The sequence below is a fragment of the Chaetodon trifascialis genome, chromosome 18 (assembly GCF_039877785.1).
Source record: "Chaetodon trifascialis isolate fChaTrf1 chromosome 18, fChaTrf1.hap1, whole genome shotgun sequence".
Lineage (NCBI taxonomy): Eukaryota > Metazoa > Chordata > Actinopteri > Chaetodontiformes > Chaetodontidae > Chaetodon > Chaetodon trifascialis.
The window spans coordinates 8670744-8691463 of record NC_092073.1 but is presented as its reverse complement, the minus strand read 5'-3'; the positions used below and the strand labels follow the sequence as shown (position 1 = coordinate 8691463).

At 42.1% G+C, this 20720-nt stretch overlaps 3 protein-coding genes across 3 annotated transcripts in view; 1 reads left to right on the top strand and 2 right to left on the bottom strand.

Moving 5' to 3' along the window:
- Positions 1-195: 195 nt before the first annotated feature.
- On the bottom strand, positions 196-8142 carry LOC139346512 (copine-3-like). The gene is made up of 18 exons (XM_070985583.1): positions 7890-8142; positions 7727-7757; positions 7203-7375; positions 6869-7048; positions 6711-6785; positions 6175-6246; positions 5991-6068; positions 5821-5910; positions 5086-5184; positions 4892-4975; positions 4739-4798; positions 4470-4603; positions 4261-4315; positions 3764-3815; positions 3517-3650; positions 3183-3416; positions 2873-2996; positions 196-1013 (listed from the first exon to the last, which is right to left on the bottom strand). Exons 3-17 carry the CDS (start codon positions 7359-7361, stop codon positions 2877-2879), a joined length of 1626 nt encoding a protein of 541 aa, XP_070841684.1. The 5' UTR covers positions 7362-7375; positions 7727-7757; positions 7890-8142; the 3' UTR covers positions 196-1013; positions 2873-2876.
- Positions 8143-8920: 778 nt separating this feature from the next.
- On the top strand, positions 8921-12622 carry rmdn1 (regulator of microtubule dynamics 1). The gene is made up of 10 exons (XM_070986099.1): positions 8921-9149; positions 9660-9765; positions 9900-9984; positions 10333-10492; positions 10715-10804; positions 10888-10943; positions 11301-11388; positions 11574-11604; positions 11767-11900; positions 11986-12622. The coding sequence occupies exons 1-10, from the start codon at positions 9024-9026 to the stop codon at positions 12025-12027; spliced, it is 918 nt and encodes a 305-aa protein (XP_070842200.1). The 5' UTR covers positions 8921-9023; the 3' UTR covers positions 12028-12622.
- A 718-nt stretch (positions 12623-13340) lies between these two features.
- LOC139346508 (NEDD4-like E3 ubiquitin-protein ligase WWP1) overlaps positions 13341-20720 on the bottom strand; it is a 31159-nt gene continuing 23779 nt past the window's right edge. The window contains exons 15-25 of the mRNA XM_070985572.1: positions 20417-20489; positions 20241-20312; positions 19965-20053; positions 19577-19736; positions 19313-19446; positions 18368-18508; positions 18126-18246; positions 17223-17327; positions 16747-16843; positions 16551-16623; positions 13341-16321 (exon numbers count right to left, since the gene is read on the bottom strand). Coding sequence (XP_070841673.1) covers positions 16222-16321; positions 16551-16623; positions 16747-16843; positions 17223-17327; positions 18126-18246; positions 18368-18508; positions 19313-19446; positions 19577-19736; positions 19965-20053; positions 20241-20312; positions 20417-20489 — 1165 coding nt within the window. The 3' untranslated portion in view covers positions 13341-16221. The remainder of the gene's footprint in view (positions 16322-16550; positions 16624-16746; positions 16844-17222; positions 17328-18125; positions 18247-18367; positions 18509-19312; positions 19447-19576; positions 19737-19964; positions 20054-20240; positions 20313-20416; positions 20490-20720) is intronic.

Below are 20720 nucleotides of genomic sequence, written 5' to 3'. Positions count from 1 at the left end.
GTTTAACTGAAATGTCGAGTTTTTCCTTCAGCTATCAACGTCCAAATCCATCTCCTTTGTTTCTGCAACCAACTTGATCCCCAACAGTCTTCTGGAAGCACCCAAAGACAATATACACACACACACACACACACACACACACACACACACACACACACACACACACACACACACACACACACACACACTTTCAATGGTAGTACAAGTATGTTATTTTTATTAACAGTTTCATACAGTGTGTTACATATTTTGTTGGACAGCTTATTGGACTCTGGTGCCACTCATGTCTATGAGTTCTCTTCATCAGAGCAATACCACAGTAAGAGAAGAAGCATTATCTTTGTTGTTACAGTTCACACTCTGACAGATGCAAGTGACCAGATTAGACTCAGGGTGTCTTCTTGTCATGGCAGGGTGCAGCAGACGCGTTCTCACTGATCTCCCATTTCACAAAAGCTTGACCTGGAATTACACTTTTACGCTGCATACATGCACTTTCCAAAAGCCCACAGTATCTAGGCAAAGCTCAAACTTTATACTAAATTCAACATTATGCTCAAAATCACATCATTTTATACACGAATGAAACTTTGCTCCTGTGAACAGAAGCAATCAGGACTTGTGACGACCACGTCTGAAAGAACAGTGTCACATCAGTCTGATGGTGGTGGTGCTGCTGACACACCTGTCCATCACCTGAACACGACCCTTTGCCAGCTGACTGCCTGGACAGACAAAAAAACACACCGCAATATATATGAACCCACTGCTTTCTCAGATAAGACGCAAAGCTTGTCTCTGAGACATAATGGTAATGCAGGGAAAATACTGGGAAAAAAATACAAAGAAACACAAAAAATAATGACATTTAATCAACAAAACCATGCAAACATGTCAAATGTAACATTTGTAGTGGACAGAGTATATTCTGATTGCTTTTATTGTGATTGCTTGGTTATCATGCACAGACAAGCTATCATGTCTTTTGGTCACAGCAACTCTTCTTTTATGACCTGTGAGTCAAAACAAATGTAAAACATTACTGCAAATTATTCCAGTCACAAATTTGAGGTTAATTGTGTGTGTGTGTATATGTATGTGTGTGTGTATGTATGTAAGTGTGTGTGTGTGTGTGTGTGTGTGTGTGTGTGTGTGTGTGTGTGTGTGTGTGTGTGTGTGTGTGTATACGTATGCATGTATGTATGTATACAGTGCTTAACAAATTTATTAGACCACCACCCAAACTAAGGTTTATGCCACAGATGCCCTAAATTAACAGCATTGGTAATTACCAAAATCATTTTTTATGTTTCTGTAATGGTTAATACACCAATATGTAGAAGCTTTTTAACCGGAATGATATTTTTAATGATAAAATAATAATTGTTATTGTTATCCACAAATTTTCAAATTTACTGATTTACAAAAAAAATGAAAAAATAGTAAAGCACATTATTATTTCTTGTTTAATATGTCAAATTATAGTTATTTACTTGCATTCCTGAACAGAAAAATTAGTTTTAGTGGTTGAATGTTATGCTTGATTCATTTCTGACTTCTCAGAGAAGCCCAGTGAGCCGGCTGAAATTTGGGTCTAAAAAGGTGAATTCAGTTTGAAATTTGTCATTCCTGTTCAAAATGTTAAAACGTCTAGAGCTCACTGAAAATGAAAGAGTCCGCATTAAAGCACTTTATGATGCTGGATGGTCTCTGAGATAAATAGGGAAAGACACAAAGTGTTCTCACAGTGAGGTCAAGTATTACAAAATATGCCAAGGAAGAGGCAGGAAACGAAAGTTAACTGAAGCAGACACCTCAAGATTTTAAGTACTAGAGACAGAAGGAAGACCACGTCTGATCTTCAGGCAGAGATGAATGCTTCTAGATCAGAGCCTGAGAAAGTCTCCAGAATGACCATAAGCAGATGACTGACAGAACAAGGCTTAAAGGGAAGACAAGCTGCTAAGAAGCCATTATTGAGGCCTGCAAACATCCAGAAACCCCTCAGATTTGCCAGGGAGCACAAACACTGGACTGTTGATGACTGGAAGAAGGTTCTCTGGACGGACGAGTCCAAGTTTGAACTCTTTGGTCAGCATCGTCGTGTTTATGTCCGCAGAAAAGTTGGAGAACGTTTTGATGCCAGATGCATTGCACCCACAGTGAAATATGGTGGAGATCCCATTATGGTGTGGGGTTCCATTTGTGGAAACGTCGTGGGCAAATTAGTGAAAATCGATGGTATCATGAACAAGACCGTCTACCACAACATCTTAGTGCATCATGGAATCCCTTCTGGACTGAATTTGATTGGGCGTGGGTTCATATACCAACAAGACAATGACCTAAAGCATACTTCAAAGCTATGCATTGAATCCTATTGAACAAATTTGGGATTTAGTAGATTCAAAGATTGATCGCACAAAATTTTCTTCTAAAGCAAGTCTGTCGAAACAGCTAGAAACTATTTGGAACTCAATAACAAAAGAGACTGTCGAAAAGTACATAAAAAAAAATGCCAGCAAGAATGCAAGCTGTTACCAAGGCCAAAGGAGGCCATACAAAATATTAAGTTTTTTGGTTATTATGTGTGAAACTGACTATTTAGTCATTTCAGTTTGCTATTTTCCAAATAAATAACAATAACATTTTTAGTTTTACACAAGTTTTTGAAAGATTTCTAAAATATTTATGTTTTCTTGTTTTTATGACAGGTGGTCTAATAAATTTGTTAGCACTGTATATATGTGTGTGTGTGTGTGTGTGTGTGTGTGTGTGTATGTATAAATATATGTAACAGAAAATACAGACAGAGGGTGCAGGAGAAGCAGATAAGTAGCAAATATGAGGTATCTGAGTTCATTTAACCCACCTCTCTATGTCAGAGCAGAAACACTCGGTGTATTTGGTGGCTTCAGCTTGTAAGAATTGAAGAAGGAAGCCACTTGATCAGGCAGCTCTGCCAGGACGCTCTGGGCAAGGGCCACGCTGTTTCCCTGAAGTGACAATGTCACAGTAATGAGAGTGAGCCTTAGCCGTGTTTAGGAGCATGATCATGAACATTATGAACATTAAAGCAGCAGGCAGTGGGAGTTATTGTGAAGAAGAAAATTAACATAAAAATGAATTGTGAAATGTTTTGTTCATATAGAGTAGCATTAAGGTATGGGCTTGCTTCTTACTTGGAAATCTCTGAAGGGCACAAACTGGACGATGTCTCTTGAGGCGACGTCGCCATTTGGCGAGCGCAGCAATTTGTCATCACTGTCAAGGAACTCCATTGCGCTGAAGTCTGCTCCGCCCACACCCACTATGATGATGGACATGGGTAGACGGGAGGCCTCTACAATGGCAGCGCGAGTCTGGTCCATGTCTGTGATCACTCCATCTGTGATGATGAGCAGCACAAAGTATTGCTGCAGATGGAGAGAGAAAACAGGTCGGACAAGTCAGGCGTAAAGTCTGTTTCACATTCACGTTGACTACTGAGTATTCAAACAAATTAAGGCTACTGACTGAGGCCACGTTCTGCCGGAGAGCTTGTCTGGCGAAGCAGCTGATGTGCCTGATGATTGGAGAGAAGTTGGTAGGGCCCCAGAGCTTCAGCTGAGGTAAACACTGCTGGTAGGCACTGACCACACCCTCAATGCCTGTGACACACACACACACACACACACACACACACACACACACACGAGTGTAAGGCAGTGTAAGCAGTACTGGAAAACAGCCAAACATGGTCTTGGCACATGGTTTGTCTTACCCTGGCAGAACGGATTTGCTGCATTGAAATTGACAGGAAACTCGTGGGAAACCTGTAAGCATGGTTCACAGATATATACATATAGAAAAGCTTTAGAATGCAGTCTATGACAATTGCGCCCCAGCTTCTGAATTTAGAAAGAAAACCATGGTCAACTTTGTCACATCGCTCCTGTGTCCTTAGGTGTTTATACTGTCAGAGAACTGTAGTCTAACCTACTGCACAAAAATGATTTCCTAGCTGACACAGCTCAAGCCAAAGAAACCAGCCAGGTAATTGACAAAGCATATGGACAAAATCACTCTTGAGCTGGTAGCATAGCATCACATATTATTAAAGCCTAATCCAGGCATTTAACTGGTTTTGTGGCTCATAGAGAGTCTGTGCCATTGTATACATTATCTCATGCTACGCGGGAATCAATTACAAATATCCTCGTCGGTGAGTATCAAACCAGTTTGGAATTTAAGAAGTTCATGTGTGACAGGAATTCCTACCTGAAAGGAGGGAGGGATCTGAGCTCCGAAACCAAACACAGGAAACATCTTGTTACTTCATGGAAAGACAGAAACAAATGAAGGATTAGCGTGACATTATTCCCACATATTAAACAAGGAACAACAGTCAGTAGTGTGGTGACTGCAAGCAAGACAGGCCTTACTTTCCTCACAAGATCCCGTCTCTGTTCATTTGGGTTGAGGTTTACCTGTCATAGTCCTGGATGACATTACCCACTGCCCAGATGGCTGTCAGGTACTCATTGTAACCTTCAGGGTTGATGTAGTGGAGGGACTGAGGAGTTCTGGGATCCCCATTAGAGCCTGTGAAGTCAATGGCAATCTGGCCCAGGTCAGACAGGATAGGGAATAAGATATGGGGAGCTGCTCAGTGACCAAATACAGTGACAATGGATTCTAATTATATGGTGTAAGTATTAAAATAATATCAGCTTTTCTTTGATATTTCCACACTCACAGTGAAGTTCAGCTGACAGCCGCCCATAATGTAATCCAGGAAGGTAAACTCCTTCACCAACTGAAAGGTTAAACGTGACAATATGTTATAACAATGTATGGCCATGACACAACCAGCTGAAATCAAGGCAGAGTGAAATCTCAAAATCACTACCTGGCATTGCTTGATGCAAATGACCCCAGAGTTCTTATAGTTTTTCTTCTTCAACTTTTTTGGGTTAACACACTCAAACTCAGCCTGCAAGTGAGAACATGAGTCATATTCATGGCAGCTGAAGTGGAAATCACAGGCCTGTTACTGGTAGAGACAGGATCAAACACACACATGCAAACACACAAAAGCCTCACCGGACAAACGTGTGTGGCCACTTGCATCTCTGCAAGTGTGGCTTTAAAGCTCCCAATAAAGTCATGGGAGCCGTTGACGTGGTGGTCATAACAGTAAACCTGAAGAAAGACAAAGACGTTTCTTGCAATGGGTGACAAAATAAAAGCTATTATGAGATACGTTTTTCTACATTTTTGCTAATATGTTTCATTCAGAAGCAGTATTCATAAGTAATTGTTAAGACATGTTTGACAGGCAGTGTTCACTATTTGTGAATACGATGAAAGAAGCTTCATCATATCACTGGTCCAATGCTACATTTAATTACAAAGGTCGCACCTTTGCACAAATAATATGTCCCATTTCAAGCTGTTATCAGCGTAAAGGTACTAAATGCAATGACAGAAACTGAGTGAAAATAACATAAAAAAGGCACACCTTCAGGTGGTGATGTCACAAATCGTGCATAAACACACACATCGCTTATCCAGCTGCGTTGCAAGCACCCCCTTGCTTTAAATTTGGGAGCATTGTAAGATGAAAAGAAAATGCAATTACAAGATGAATCATTAGTATGTTAGAGCAGCGTGGACAACAAACTAATCTATGAAACAAAAAGGGGCAAAGAAATGTACAGTTCTCACACCTCAGAGCATTCTTCAGGGGGTGGGGAGGGGACAGGTGGTGTTAATAGGCTGCATTTTACAGGCAATGTGAACTCAGATAAATAACTAAAATGGTTCAAGAAAAAATACCTGTATCGGTCTCTCCACATCTCCGCCGCAGAGAGCTCTCAGTGAGACTCGGAAGGGCTTCCATATTGGATTTAGGTTGTTTTGTACCACCTACATAAACAGGTAATGATGAGCCATGAGCTGATAATTGTATGCAGGCAGAGGAATGAGTTGCTGGTGAGCATCTGTACCTCCGTCCTGTGAGCCAGCTGCCATCCAGTCTCTGTCTGCTTGTAGAACTCCAGGAAAGGGTCGGACCACCACAAAAACTGAACAACCACATCCAGTTAATAATTCAATCAATCAATCACAAAGCAGTTGACATACTAAAGAAACCAAATGTCACAAGTAACAACTCAAAATGACCATCGGTACCTTTTTGTCCAGCCTGCGGGCTGACACCTCAAAGTTTGCCACTCTGGTGTCTGTTATTTCTTCAGCACAGATCTATTAAAAACACAAAGCACGTTTTCTAACCGAGCTGTGACCCTTTAAAGTTACATCATCCTAAAGAGAGAGAAGCCTTCAGTCAAAGGTCTCCATAACTGACACCAGATGCATGTACGGAGTTTGTCTAATTCCACTGAGGTGCTGGTATTTTCTGATTATCTGGCTGACACCACAGAGTGACTTCCTTCAAAAAGACAGAACTCAGATTCTGGATGTTTACTAACATCTCAAAATGAATGACAGTATTTCCTCTTTCCTGCTGTATTCTACAGTCCAGTCTCAATGAGCCTCTCAATGTTAACCTTATTCAGAAACTGTACATCCTGGTTTTGATCACATTAGCACACACAGAGGCATAGAATGAATGTCATGTTTTGTCCAGTGTGTCTCTGTCTGCACTCTGTGTGCTTATTACTGTGCTTCTATACATCTTTTACATATAGATATATAAGTCGACTCACTGTGATGGTCCCACGACCTGCAGACCTCTTGTTCTTCAGCAACAAAGGTCGGGTCATCTGCTTGTTTGAAACAATCTGGACACAAGCACTGATGGTGTCACAAAAGGTGGAGGAACGACCCAAGTTTTCTCTACATAACCATACAAAGCGAAGCTCACCTGGCCCAGGGTACATTCAAGCTCCCCGAGAAAGTCATCATCACCCAGGTCGTAGGTGTCATTGTCAATATCGTACACGCAAAACCTCAGCTTCTGCACCATCTCGAAATAGTAGTCGATGACAAACTTTTTGGCAAACTTTGGATTCAGGCAATTCAGGATCATCTCTGTGCGTCCAAACTGATTGACAATACATAGATAAAAATATATAACAGGGAACATTAAGTACTGTACCAACAATACATGCAGGTACATCTGTATTAGATGCAAAGATTTCTGTAACTCGCTGATTCGAAATGAGGCTTTAACTCTCCTCCATTGACCGAATACAGACCTCATACCAGTGGGAGCCGGAAGTGTTTATGTAGAGGGCGCACAGAGGGTCAGACTTGGAGAAGACATCCATGTCCATGAGGTTCTCGCACGAGATGGTCAGCTCCACCTTGGTGGCCAAATGGGTGGCCCCTGGCCCGGGGGCCCCAAATGAGGCCATGGCAGCTTGTTGTGCTAAAATGATCAAACAGATGCCCCAAAGACAAACCACAAATTTACTCAAACACTGTATTCAATACAAGTACAGTACAGTACTCAGTACAATTTTGAGGTATTTGTAATTGACAAATTTTTCAACTTTCTGCTACTTTATACTTCTACTCCACGATCTTTCAAGGCAAATATCATATTTAATCTTTGCATTTTTAATACTTCACTGACAGACATAACTTTTTTCTCGTACAGTATTTTTTTCATTGTGGTATTATTACTTCTAAACAAGTACTCTGAATAGTTCTCTCTCCGCTGGATGTGGTTAAAGTATTTCCTATCTGTGTTCTTTGATAAGATGATTACAGATTGTACCTCAAACAAACCACAGCCGTGTGCGAGGAGCCTGTAGCAATAGAAAGAACACTTAAAATTGCATAAAAACAGTAAAATAAAGAAACACACACACATCTTGGACTGAGACTTTAGTACTTTGGAATAGATTACCGCTACACAGGCTAACGCCTGCTTAGCTTACCGTCAATTACGGCCAGAGGCGCAAGTAGTGGTCGTTATGTGGGTGTGGCGATGCCCGGAAAAACAAACCTTATGTCAAAACCTATACAAGCCTCCCTACAAACACAATATTTCTTTACAGGAGTTGAAAGCTCACTCGGACTTGGTTACCTGCTTAGTTAACAAACTTACAATGTTTTCCAGCCTCTGGAGGCACATGAGGGCGTAACATTTAGCTGACAAGAACAGCTGAGCGACGCGAGGGTGGAGCCGAACCTCCGCAGTGCCCAGATAACGAACTCCTTCTGCTCTCTTTAGTCGTTCAACTCGCTAAAAAAATAAGAATTTTCTCGATTTAATGGTAACGTTAGGCCAACTTTTTGTGTGCCTCAGATATACGTACTAAAATTAAATGAACACTTTTGTGGACACGCTGTACTAATGTTTGTAAAATTAAGGCGGAACTCTCGTGAGTTTTGATTGTTTCCTATCGGCTGAATATGGAGAACAGACCTCTCCGGGGTGCATTTGAGAACACAAATTGTTGCAATCAAACTGACAATTTAAGACGCTGTGATAGTTAATTAACATTTAACACATTGCTGTAACATGTAAACTATTCTGTATCTATGTCCCTGTTGCTAACAGAGCGCGTACTTTGTTCTTTTTTTTGCCTTCAAACCTATTTTTAGCCGATAAAACCCCCTTTCTCGTGTTAGCGTTGATTTAATTACTCCTGTTTAAGTGTTTGCTCTGTTACATATACCGACGTGCGGTCTGGTTAAAAGGTTTAAAAGGTTTTATTCGTCACATATATAAACAAAATGTAAAGTGAAATGCAATGTATAATCCTGAGGCTGTGTTAAAATAATAGTTTAAAAAATAAGAATAAGAAAATGGAAAAAAAAAAATCAAAAGAAAAAATTAAAGACAAAAAATATAAATATATGTTAGATGAAACTACGTGTGTTATTATTTTGCGGCAACATATATTGTCGAATATAGTTTTCATATGTTGGTCCCAATAGTGTCTTTTAGCAACGTTTTAAGTTTGTGCTCTTGAATGCTCCCTAGGTGTGTAAGCGGACGGCCCCTAAAGTTGCGATATCGTCCTTCTTCAATTCCTGCTAAACAGAGAGTATGAGCCACTGACACAATGGCTGGAGTGATGTTAACGCGGAGTGTGAGCAGGACTTTGCTGTCAGCCTCTGGTGCCATCTTAATCAGAGGGACAAACCGGTGTTACAGGATGGCGATCAGAAGGACTGCAGCTGCTCTGACCGTAAATAACCATGCCTTTTATTCTTACTTTTCGGATAATGTGTTTAACCTACATGAACTTGCTAGAATCGTTTACTTTTAACTAATTGCAGATGTCCAAGTTCGTGAATAGACACTTTGGAAGAATAAGTAATTATGCTCTATGGAGGTTAAAGGTCAGCAAGGCTTTAGTGTAACAGAGAGCAGCTTAGCTCTGCTGCAGCTTCGTACCGGCATGTATCGCCAATGTGTCACCACCCTGTCAAAGTGACACAGGTTTGTTTTGCTGAGCATGATGACTGATTACAATATCACTGAATTTAAGTTTAATTTATGAAAGCCTACCTAAACAGTCAAATGTTAACCCTGCAGTGAGCAGGGTTCAGTGCACTCTGGTACCTTCACAGTGTTTCTCTGATAGACTGAGAGCGATCATTGTACATCACAGGCAGCAGACATGACTTCTAACTCGTGTTTTAACTGAAGCACACTTTTGCTTGGATTTCTTTTTCAATGCATTTCTTGTGCACAGAGTGGAGGAGCTGCATTCCTCCTGGGACTCCCTGCTCTGTCCTGTCTGGGCTATGAAACTTATCGCAGGATGCAGAGTTCAGCGGTGGTCCACGCTTTACAAAAAGGTAACTTGGAAAACTGTGCCTGATGGGAGATTTTGTTCCAGATTTTGGCACACAAAGAACACTTCAGCAACATGTCATTGGCAAACGAGCGTAAGCCTCGCCTGCCTGAACTTGGTGTTTTTCTGTGTGTGCAGAGGAGGTTTTGGAGCAGGCTGACTACCTGTACAGCTGTGCAGAGACAGAGAAGCTGTACCAGCTGCTGCTGCAGTACAAAGACAGGTAACACTGCAGCCATAAGAAACTCTTTTCTGTTCTCTTTTCTGTTTTGTTTGCTCTCCTTCTTTTCTGTTCTCTCAAAGGTATCAGATTGTACCTCATTTGGGTGTATTGTGTTCTTTGTTTTTTTATCCCTGCTTATTGTTTTTGTACTGATGATTGAGTGCACTGCCCTCTGCCACAGTTCCTTTTGTGATTTTGTGATTCTATCACCAGAGGGCACCAAAGTTCTATTTTCTACACATAATGAGTTGAAGTTGTGCACATTGCACCTGGAGGTGGACAGTATGTATCCACTTGATTTGTCACATATGCAGCATCTGTGCGAGTGATGTGCGTGTGTCCATCCAGTGATGATGCAGAGTTTCTGTGGAGGCTGGCCCGCACGTCTCGTGACGTGTCCCTCCTGCCCAACATGGAGGCCGAACGCAAGAAGCAGCTGATGTATGAGGCCTTCGAATACACAAAGAAGGCACTGGAGAAAGACGACAAGTGTTTTGCAGCACACAAAGTAAGACGGCGGCTTCACCGAGAGGACGCTCATGATTCACCCCCATCAGGCTGTCAGACAAATTTTTTTGGTTTTGTTTGTTTTCGACCACAGAATCACATTTCTGGTCATGAGGTTTTAGACTTTAGGCCTGTGCAGTTTCTTTAAAAAGAGCATTAAAAAAGCCACCGTGGTCCGATTTGAGCAGACTCTCAGCATTCTTCTCTTCTCCTCCTAACACAGTGGTATGCCATATGTCTCAGTGATATTGGGGACTGGGAAGGAACCAAGGTAAAAATTGGAAATTCAGTCATCATCAGGGACCATCTAGAGGTGAGAGGACATTTGGGTCAATCTTATATTGTCATCATATCACATTTATGTGCATTCTGAAGTGAAGCCTGTGCTTTTTCCAGGAAGCCATCAAGCTCAACCCCAGGGATGCCACTTCATTATATGTTTTGGGTTACTGGTGAGTCTTTCTTACTGTGACAAACCTTTTTTTTTTTCAATACAGCTACTCCAGGAGCATCTGAAAGTTCACTACATATCGAGGGAAGTAATATATTTTGGAGAAAAAACTGTACTTGTCAGTGTTGTTGCATTTCCCTTTGTTGCCAGCCTCTGAGTCCGGTAGCTGTAATGAACTTCTCCTGAGTAGCAGAGGGAACCCTTGGGCTTCTAATGAGAGCCAGTTTCATCAGAGCGTTGGATGGTTTTTGTGACTGCACTTAGATTCCAACTGCTTGAAATGACCTTTGTGCCTTAAAGTCACGATGGACTGTCGTTCCTCCAAACCTCTGACTGGTAATGTGCGTGCTTCTCCTAGGTGCTTTGCGTTTGCTGAGCTGCCTTGGTATCAACGCAAGGTGGCGGCTATAATTTTTGCATCACCGCCCACGTCCACATATGAGGAGGTGAGGACTTGTTATGTACCACACTTCCTTTGTTTGCTCACTGCCTGCACACCGGCTGACTGTGACAGCAGCTCCAGGCTGAAACGACATCAGTCATTTGTCACCTTTTACTTTTGGCTCGGAGACTTTACTCTACAAAGATCTTTACACATTTGGATGATGTCACGCTTCTCTTCCTCTTCCAGGCTTTGGAATTCTTCCTGAAAGCTGAAGAAGGTAAAACACGGCATACAAATGAAGTCACGTAGGCAACTTGTTAAAAGAACTGCTGATCCCCCGTTGGCTGATCAAATATTTAGAAAAATCAAAAATCATGTTTTCTTTAGAGGCTTAAAATGAATTCAACTCAGACACGCATCTGTGTTTTCTTTTTCTCAGTCGATCCAAACTTCTACAGTAAAAACCTGCTCATGCTCGGGAAGACCTACCTGGCCATGAAAGACAAACAGAAAGCGCTGCTCTGGCTAAACAAAGCCAAAGAGTACCCTGCTCACACAGAGGAAGACAAAGAGGTACAGTACACACACCAAGAGGACCAGCTTTAGCTTTACTGAACCCCTTGATCCAGATGTAACATACATAACTGTCTCCCTGCAGGTCCACAAAGAAGCTGTTGACCTCCTGAAGAAGCTGGGATGAAGCTGCATAGGGACAGGATCCCTGTCAGGACATTTGGACTGTAGATAATCGCTAACAGGCAAATAAAAAGCTAAAGTTTTATTTTTCTGATTTTGTAACTGTTAATACAGCAACACTGTGAGTGGCCTTGAATGCAGAAATCACACAAGCCTTCAAGAGATAACAAGGCAAAGTCCAGTCATCCAGAAGTGCAGCATGTAACCTTTGATACTGCAGTCTCTGTGCATCTGTCACTACCTGAACTCCTCTCACACTGACTGTGCAGGGCTGCATATCTGAAAACACGTGAACATTTTTAATCACTTTTTTTAATCCAGGTGGAGAATTGTACAATTGTAAATTGATGGCTTTTGGCATTTAATGAAACCGTTCCTGAGCGCTGAAGAGGGACTCGGTGTTGAAGGTCCCACAGAGCGGCTGATTCTGTCTGTTAAACAAAAAGGAACAAAAATAAAATCTTTACCAAAATCACATTAATGAAAAAACAAGTCCTGTTTTACTATTTCAAAAATAGAAAAAACACGTTGGCTAAAATGAAAATATGAGAAAAGCATCTGGCTGCACGGTGATACTGTTTTCTAATAAAGCATCAGTCATATATAAATAATCTACCAATATCTGGCAAAATGAAACGTCAGCCTACCTTTGTGTCTGACTGCATATTTCCTGCTTTGAAATAGTTCAGCTTTTTTTTTTTTTTTTAAATACCTATGGATGGCATCCAGGAAGTGTGGTCGCTGTGTGCAGCTCATTTCTACACGACATTAAAAGTTGTTGATGGAAGGCCACGAGAGGCACAGCGCAACTGCCACCATCAAATAAACGAGTTAGAAAATCCACACTTACAAAGGTCATCATCAGAAACCAAGGCAGAAACTGCTGCAAACGTAATCAATCACATGATTAAAATTAGCTGTGTGTTTGTATCTGAGACCCAAACAGCACAAAGGCTCTACCACTGAAGGCCCTTAATGAGATTTACACTTGAATAGTTTCTATAGCTGAAAGCATGCAGAGCAAAGCACGAGTCTGATTTGTACGTTCTCATCTAACAGCTCTTATTACAGTCATACACACAGTGACTGAACTGAAAATGAATTCAAACCAGCTGTAAAGATGGTCAGATACATTTATTAAATACGGTTCTTTCCACAGGCAAGATCCAATCAAAAAAAGGATAAACCAAGAGCACATAATTTCATTTCTCTTAAAGAACAGAATAGAAATAGTTTGTTGTGAATCCTGAGCAGAAAGGCCTCTCGTCCCCCGATAATCGCACAACAAAGAAAAATAAAGCGTGGTCATGGAGGGGGGTTTATTCACGTATTTATTTGTATCTCATAAATCCATCTCTCTTCATTGAAATGGGTGAAAGCAGATTAAAAATGAATCTTCTATACACATCGTCTCCAGTAAAGGGGCGCTCTGTACAGTGTAGTTGGTGTTTACAGTGTGTATCTACACGCGATATGTTACAGTTTGGATGCGTTTCAGGTGGCCTAGACCGCAGTCAGCGCGGCCAGAAGTCCCCGGCTGCACGGTCACCTGCTGACGTGATAAACAGCAGCATGAATCCGTTCTGCTTCCAGGGCACACACCTGTCCAGGTGATACTTCTTGTTACTCGCTACGATGAAGGCGACCTGAAGCGTCCCATCTATCTCTGATAAGAACAAAGGCATCACAGATTTCCATCAATGGAGTGGCGGCTCTGTGTAATTAATTAGAATATTTAAGTACTTTATTTACTTTCATTATCTTTATACAATGAATATTCACATACACAGTTGATTTTCTTTGATTACAGGTTTCTGTTCAAAAGGAAGCACAAAGTTAAGCAGTGTTGACTTCTCTTGAGTCGGCTCCTTTTGCTACAGTAAATGTTTTTCTTCATACTGTCGTCCCTCCTTCCGGCTCTTTCACAGGGACAAGCTGAACGCATGTTATATACACGACTGGTAACTTGAGCAATCACAAGCTCCTCCTAGAGTCGAAAGCAGCTCGCCGCTGTTTGCAGTGGTCTGAAAAAAGAAAACACGATGCTGGAGAAAGCAAGGACGGCCTGCCACTGCCACACTTTGACGCTGCGTTCAGACCGCTGACTGAAAGAATAAGCACCAGTTGTTGCCTCGAAACAATGGCGTTAAACGTGACATGATGAAAAACAAAGCACGTCTTCTGAAGCGTTGAAAGAAAGAACGGACGAGGGGAAAGCGGGGGTGCAAAAGCAAAAACACATACACCAATGCAATGCATCACACATTATTTGGTCTGTGGCACGTTAGTGTCTCATTAATGGATTCTTATTGTTTCATTTGTGTGTGAATTAGGCTCAACTTTACTGATTTCTACACACGTTCAATAAGCTAAGGCTATCTCATGTCAGCATAAAACCTGAGGATGAGGAGCATGGTCTGAATAAAGTGGATCATCTCAAGAAAGTGGGCTCAGCGCTGAGGCTTCAGTGTAGACTGTAGTCACACTGTTGACTGGAGGCCGAACGGCAGATACACACTGTATGTGTCAGAACAATACTGCACAGATACACACTTACGACCCAGTTAGTACTTTCAGGAGCCCAAATTTTCTCAAGGACTACTCAGGCTCAGGTGGTTTTAGCGCTTATTTTCTTGTATTTGGCCAGCTGTCACTCTGTGCTGCCAGCATGCAATATTTCTAAATGGTTGTATGTGCTGCTTTCAAGTCATTCAAGACATGAAATTTGATATTTTTCAGGCCTCTGAGCTCCTTTATGTTCACGGACCAAAGTAGGAAAAAAACTTGAGGAACTTTGAAAGACATTTCCTGCCATGATAAAACAGTTCTGCAATAATACTTGGACTTTATGGAGCAGTGGCTTCATTAGTTACTGGTTGCTAAGAAGTGAGAAGCTGGCGACAGGTTCTTTCAGTACAGTGTGTATGTGCTTAAGGAAGTACATTCATGAACGGGATGTCCTTTGGACCTTATTACAACACAAGCTGGCCAAATATCATATGCTGCTGCGATTTTTCCATAGTTGCCTATAACTTAGGAGGTAAAGGAAATGTGATCTTCATGTTATCAGATGAGCATAATCATGTCTGTAAGTCACAGTGGCTTCACAGGACTGGAGACACTTGCAAGTCCAAAATCAAAATTCAATGGGACAAAATCAGCCAAGCACACAAGAACCGGTGAGCCACAGTCTGTGTTTTGTCTTCTTTTTTGTTGCTGTTTTGTCCTAAGTGATTTTCCACACAGCTCAGTCTTTAAATGACAACTGAGCATGTCGTCCTGGTGTGTCTTACTTGCCAGCTGAAGCTGCAGTCTAGGCGGCTTGACACATCGTCTCTGGCTTCAACATCAGAACTATGACCCGCAGACCCCACCACCACACGCACAGCTCACTCCTTTACTTCAGTTTTGAATATTTTCCTCAAGTCCCCTTGTTCCTTTTGATATAGTAACCTCCACCAACTTCACGAGTGTCTTTTGTCCCCAACTTTTGTCTTTATCCAAACGGGGGCATCTGCTGATGCTTCTGACTCTGGGCTGGTCTCCAGATTCTCGCTGAGAGAAAAACTGTAGGAGAGTTATTCTTCATCTGCTTCAGATCAGTCCATCCTGAACGCTTTGCTTTTTTGATGATAATGGTATAAAAGAAAAAAAAAAGCTCATTAAGAGACAGAGCATCCATGCGAAAATGTCTTTGTGTGTGTATGCGTGGTGGTGGAGGCTGGTCACAGCAGTCTTCTCGTCTTCAGAGGCAGCCATGCAAGCTGGGGAGGTGGGGGGGTTCAGGCACCAGACCCTAATACTACTCTTGCCTTTTAGAAGCTCTATAGAACTAGAGCTTTAAAAGAAGATTGCGCTTCAACTATAAAATCCTCTCAAAAACACTTTTAAGTCTCTTTTAAAAAGCCCGTCAGCAGTGGGGAGGAAATTAAAAAAATATCCATGATTTCTGTTTTTAAACAGTGGAGCAAAAATGCTGAAATGCTTGCATATTTCATGATGGGGTATTATATAATATATAAGGGCTGGGGGACAGGGTTGCGGCAAAAATGATGCTGCAAATTAAGATTTGGTTTAAAATGACAAAATAGCTTATATACATTGGTGGTTATCTTGTGCAATTTTTTTTTAGTTTGTTTTTACTTGGCTGAATCAACAGCAATGGAGGAGGAAGGGAAATACAAGAGGACCCCTCCCTCTATTCTTGGCCAAATCCTTCTGTTTCCTCGATGGCAAAGAGCAGCTTCTCTTTCAGCTGTTCAAAGCTCTTGTAAGGAGGCAAGTCCAGACGGTTAAAACTGAAAAGACAAAGATGGCAGACCGTCAACACTGAATGTCACCGAATGCTAGAATCATAGTTGTAAGGTATGTTATTAGTTACTTATTACTTTTAGTGTTTCTCATGTTTTTTAGTATCTCTATCATTATTATTTCTTTGAATCATAACTAACTATTCATTTGTTTAAACCCCTGTGAATTGGGGGCAAAACCCTGTATGAGAAGGATGAGGCAGAGCCCTCCACTCACCATGTGTGGCTCCGAGGAAGCCATGTGTCTTTCCCCACCTTCTCAATGCAGAACTTCTGGGGCCCGTTGCTTCCTGCGATGCAACAGACAAGGGGTGAGAAGATTGTAATCATGCATGTGTGCAGTATGCTTCTGCAGCTCTAGGAGTCTGAATGATTAGGTGGTAAATGTGTTTGTCTTTGTGTTTGTCACTGACCCATCAGCTCAGCGAAGCCACCCAGAGGAAGCCTGCAGGTTCCAGTGACAAACTGCATGAGCCGCAGTCGCACTTCGTTGTCCACCTCTTTCACCAGCTGCAGGGGAGGAAGTGACAACACACACACACACACACACACACACACACACACACACACACACACACACACACACACACACACACACACACACACACATCAGTGACCACACACTACTGACTAGACAGATGATATGTCAAATCATATTAACATGAACTCAAAAGAGAAAACGTTGCCTTTCTGTGTAAGTAACACTGCATCAGTAATGTGCAACGCCTCGTGGAATGCATGGGATATTCTGCTCCTCTCCATTATAAACAGTAGAGGGTATATGTGTGTGTGTGTGTGTGTGTGTGTGTGTGTGTGTGTGTGTGTGTGTGTGTGTGTGTGTGTGTGTGTGTGTGTGTGTGTGTGTGTGTGTGTGTGTGTGTGACTGTACCTGCCAGAACCAAATGATCTGTTTGCTGTTCCTTGTGTAGTGACGATACACTGTGTTCCTCTGCCAGTCCTGCAGGTCCACTTCCTGCATGCCACACAGCATCACCTGGGTCACACACACACACACGCACAGACAGACAGACAGACAGACAGACAGACAGACAGACAGACAGACAGACAGAGAAATTGAACAGGGGTAGAGGGATGGATGGTTAATTCCCAGAATGCTTGGAGAGTTTTGCACAACTGCAATCTAAATATTGTTTCTTTCAGTGATTAACACTTCTGGGGGGAAATAGTCACAAAAAGCAATGACAGGTCTTCTGGCATGTTTTTGTTAACAGTATCCAAACCGATCTTTCATCAGTATCCCACAAAGTAGGAATTCAGTGAAACTACAACCCTCTGCATGCACAGTGCATTCTCCCAACATGTGCAGCCCACACTGCTGCCAGCTCTACTGTGCTGTCTGAGCCAAAGGACGACAAGCGTTCAAAACTGTAGGATATTCCTCAAGTGAATGTATTTCTTTATGATATTTCAGTTAAGCAGCAGATAGTAGCTTAAAGTACACAAATTAGAACCTGTTAACATCTTCTGCTAGTTTTTGCTAGCTAGCTGTTACTGTGAGGAATGTAGCTTAAAGTTAAACTCGACTAAATTGTTGATTGTTTCATCTTAGTCTGCTTATGATACGGTAAAAGGTTTGTTTATATCTGCATATGATGTGGTAAATACAGCCAGAGCAAATAACACTCGTATTTCCATTTTATTTCCATTATTTCCCAGATTGTATGATGGTTTGAAAGCTCTGTGAAGCAGGGTGGGTTATTGGGATTAAAACAAACAATCAGGAAAGACCAGAGCATGTCACTGCACTGCCAGCATCGGCCATGCCGCTCACCTCAAGCTCCTTTTCATCAAAGTACTGGAGCCACTGGAGTGGAACCACCTCGTTAAAGCCGTCCAGGAAAGCTTTGGTCTGACCTTCCACCCCACGTGAGAACCTCCACTCTGCCATCAGACTGCGAGGCAGACAGCAAAAACGTACTTTGTAAGTTTCAAAAGTAATTAGGTATCTACTCAAAATGATAATGAGAGGTCATGTATTGTTGCTGTCATGGCACAACAGTGGGTGTACTGAACCTGATATACTCCTCCTTGTTCTCCTCAGTGACAAGAACATTGGCACCATCAGGTTTAAGGTCATGAGACGTGATCTTCCCAAGGATCTCCATGTCTACTGAGAAGTACATCTCCAGACCGCACTCTTCAATGTTGTTGTCCCTGTGGAGGGATTAGATATGTGTTGCTATAACATTGTAATCAAAGGTGAACAGCTCACTGATGCAAACAGAAGCAAATAATTCTCAGATATTCAAGTTTCCAAACATTAACATAAAATCAAAAGGCCAAAAAATCAGATGTCCAAGTGCAAGTGAATGCAGCAAGAGATGACATTACAGGAAGTTGAAAATGTGAGAGGGAGATGCGGGAAAGACAGAGGATCCAAGACAGATTGCATCCCTATAAAACAAGAAACAAGCAGCCTAGCCATAGTGTGGCGTCAGGAGCCACGAGAGGACACAGCGTTGGTAACAGAACCATTTTACCAAGCAGCCGCCAGCTGTCCCTGCAGCAGGCAGAAGCCCTGTTGTCTTTCAGCCCGGGCAGCTTTGTGTGCAGCCTCCCTAGCATGCCACACATAACGACTGGTCTGTTTGTTCCCCTGCTAAATGTATGTGTGAGGTTGTCCTCGTTCAGGAGTCGAAAAATGACTGCAGATGATTAGTTGTTTTGCTGCTGTTTTGTTGAAGGACGGATTAAACGTGAATAAACCCAAATATTCAGTGGGGTTTACGAGCGTCTCTGGATTGTATCTGTCAACACCTCTGTTTTCTGCAGACAAACATGTTCAAATGTGCGATCAGTTTTGGAAGCACAGCATGCAAAATCACCCACTTCAAGAAGCATTAAAATCACTCTCTCCAAGCCCAAAACAAAGAGCCAGTTCATACTCGAGTCCATGTGATCGTTTGTGCCTAACAGGATCAAACGCCCCAACTCATGTAGATCGAAGACACAAATTACCTGATCCATATAAGTGAGTTGTAGAACTCCGGGTCGATGGACTCCAGGTCTTTGAGTATTAGCTTCTTGTTCAACATGCGTTTATAGAAAGGCAGAGAGAAGCCTGTGTCGATGAACTTGCCGTGGAAAAGTGCCTGCAGCAAGGGATAAATAGAGAGAGATATTTACAGTGCTGGTCAATCTGAAAACATGGCACAAGAAACAGCCTCAAGCGTTAATGTTACCAGGACTGTCTGCATGTGTGTGGATAGCATCTGAACTTGCCATTGCAATGAAGCGGCCTATGAAGCAGAAGTAGGAGAGGTGGTCTGGGTTGATGGCCGAGGCTGGGTTGATCTGCAGGCAGTAGTTGCTCTTGCCGGCATACTCAAACAGACAGTACATGGGGTTCAGCACTTCGTGGGACAACAAGAAGAACCACTCTCTGCAAAGTGACGTGAGACAAAGGCAAGCGGAGAGGACAAAGGGGACAGAGTGTATGTGAGAAGGATGAATTAGAAGAGAAATGAGGGAGGAAACGAAAGGAGGAAAAGATGGAGGATGAGAGAAGAGAGAGAGAGGGGGAAACGAGAGTTGCACATGATCAATTACATTTGACAAGAAGATAGTTTGCTCTAAAAAGTTATGGAAATATATATACTACTTGTATTACCTCGCTAAGCCACCATAGTCTAGACCCTCCTCGCCCCTGAAGATGACATAGAGTCTCCTCCTCAAGTCGTAAGGCTTCAAGGCCATAATCTAACGAACAGAGAAAACACACACAAGATCAGCTAAACAACTGCAAGTGACACAGGCACAGCTGGCATAAATGTGTTTGTATGTACAGCAGAGGAAAACTCTGATATATGCACTCGAAATTGATTGCTGTACGTCCTGTGTGACACTAGTTTGTACTGGAACTGGACAGCGGTACAAGGACTCTTACTTGCTGGAAAGAGTCTTCAAACAACGTCTGTCTGGAGACAGTGATCTTCACATGGCTTGGGAGAGCATTGGACTGAGGAAACACAGGGAAAACATGAATGCGTTTGAAGGGAAAAATAACATCCGCATTAGTGAGCAAGAAACAGAGTGATGGAATACGAGAACGAGAACACCTACCTGGCACAAGTAGCGGAAATGGGCGAGCTTCCATCTGAAGCTGCGCTCATAAGCAATCTGAGGGCCTTTGGTGCTGAGGAGAACAAAAAACAAAAATTTAATGGGGATTAATTTAATCTTCATCATGTAATAAAATAAATGTTCCTCATGTTAAATATGCTCTGACATTTCATGAAGTTATTCTTTGGAAACATTTCCTGGCTTTCTGGGAACATTTATCACATTCCCTCAATTTCCGGTCTTAAATACATTACAGGCCATTTAGTTAAACACCGGTGGGAGGCATCCTTTTCTGAATCAACAC

Bases quoted from the DNA above. Each gene is read 5' to 3' on its own strand.
- LOC139346512 (XM_070985583.1), bottom strand. From the start codon at position 7,361: ATGGCCTCATTTGGGGCCCCCGGGCCAGGGGCCACCCATTTGGCCACC. The intron at 6,069-6,174 runs GTACCGATGGTC...GTGGTTGTTCAG, and splicing joins CCCGCAGGCTGGACAAAAAG to TTTTTGTGGTGGTCCGACCC. The intron at 4,316-4,469 runs GTAAACCTCAAC...CTTTCCATGAAG, and splicing joins GTCATCCAGGACTATGACAG to TAACAAGATGTTTCCTGTGT.
- rmdn1 (XM_070986099.1), top strand. From the start codon at position 9,024: ATGGCTGGAGTGATGTTAACGCGGAGTGTGAGCAGGACTTTGCTGTCA. The intron at 10,493-10,714 runs GTAAGACGGCGG...CTCCTAACACAG, and splicing joins AGTGTTTTGCAGCACACAAA to TGGTATGCCATATGTCTCAG. The intron at 10,944-11,300 runs GTGAGTCTTTCT...TGCTTCTCCTAG, and splicing joins TTATATGTTTTGGGTTACTG to GTGCTTTGCGTTTGCTGAGC.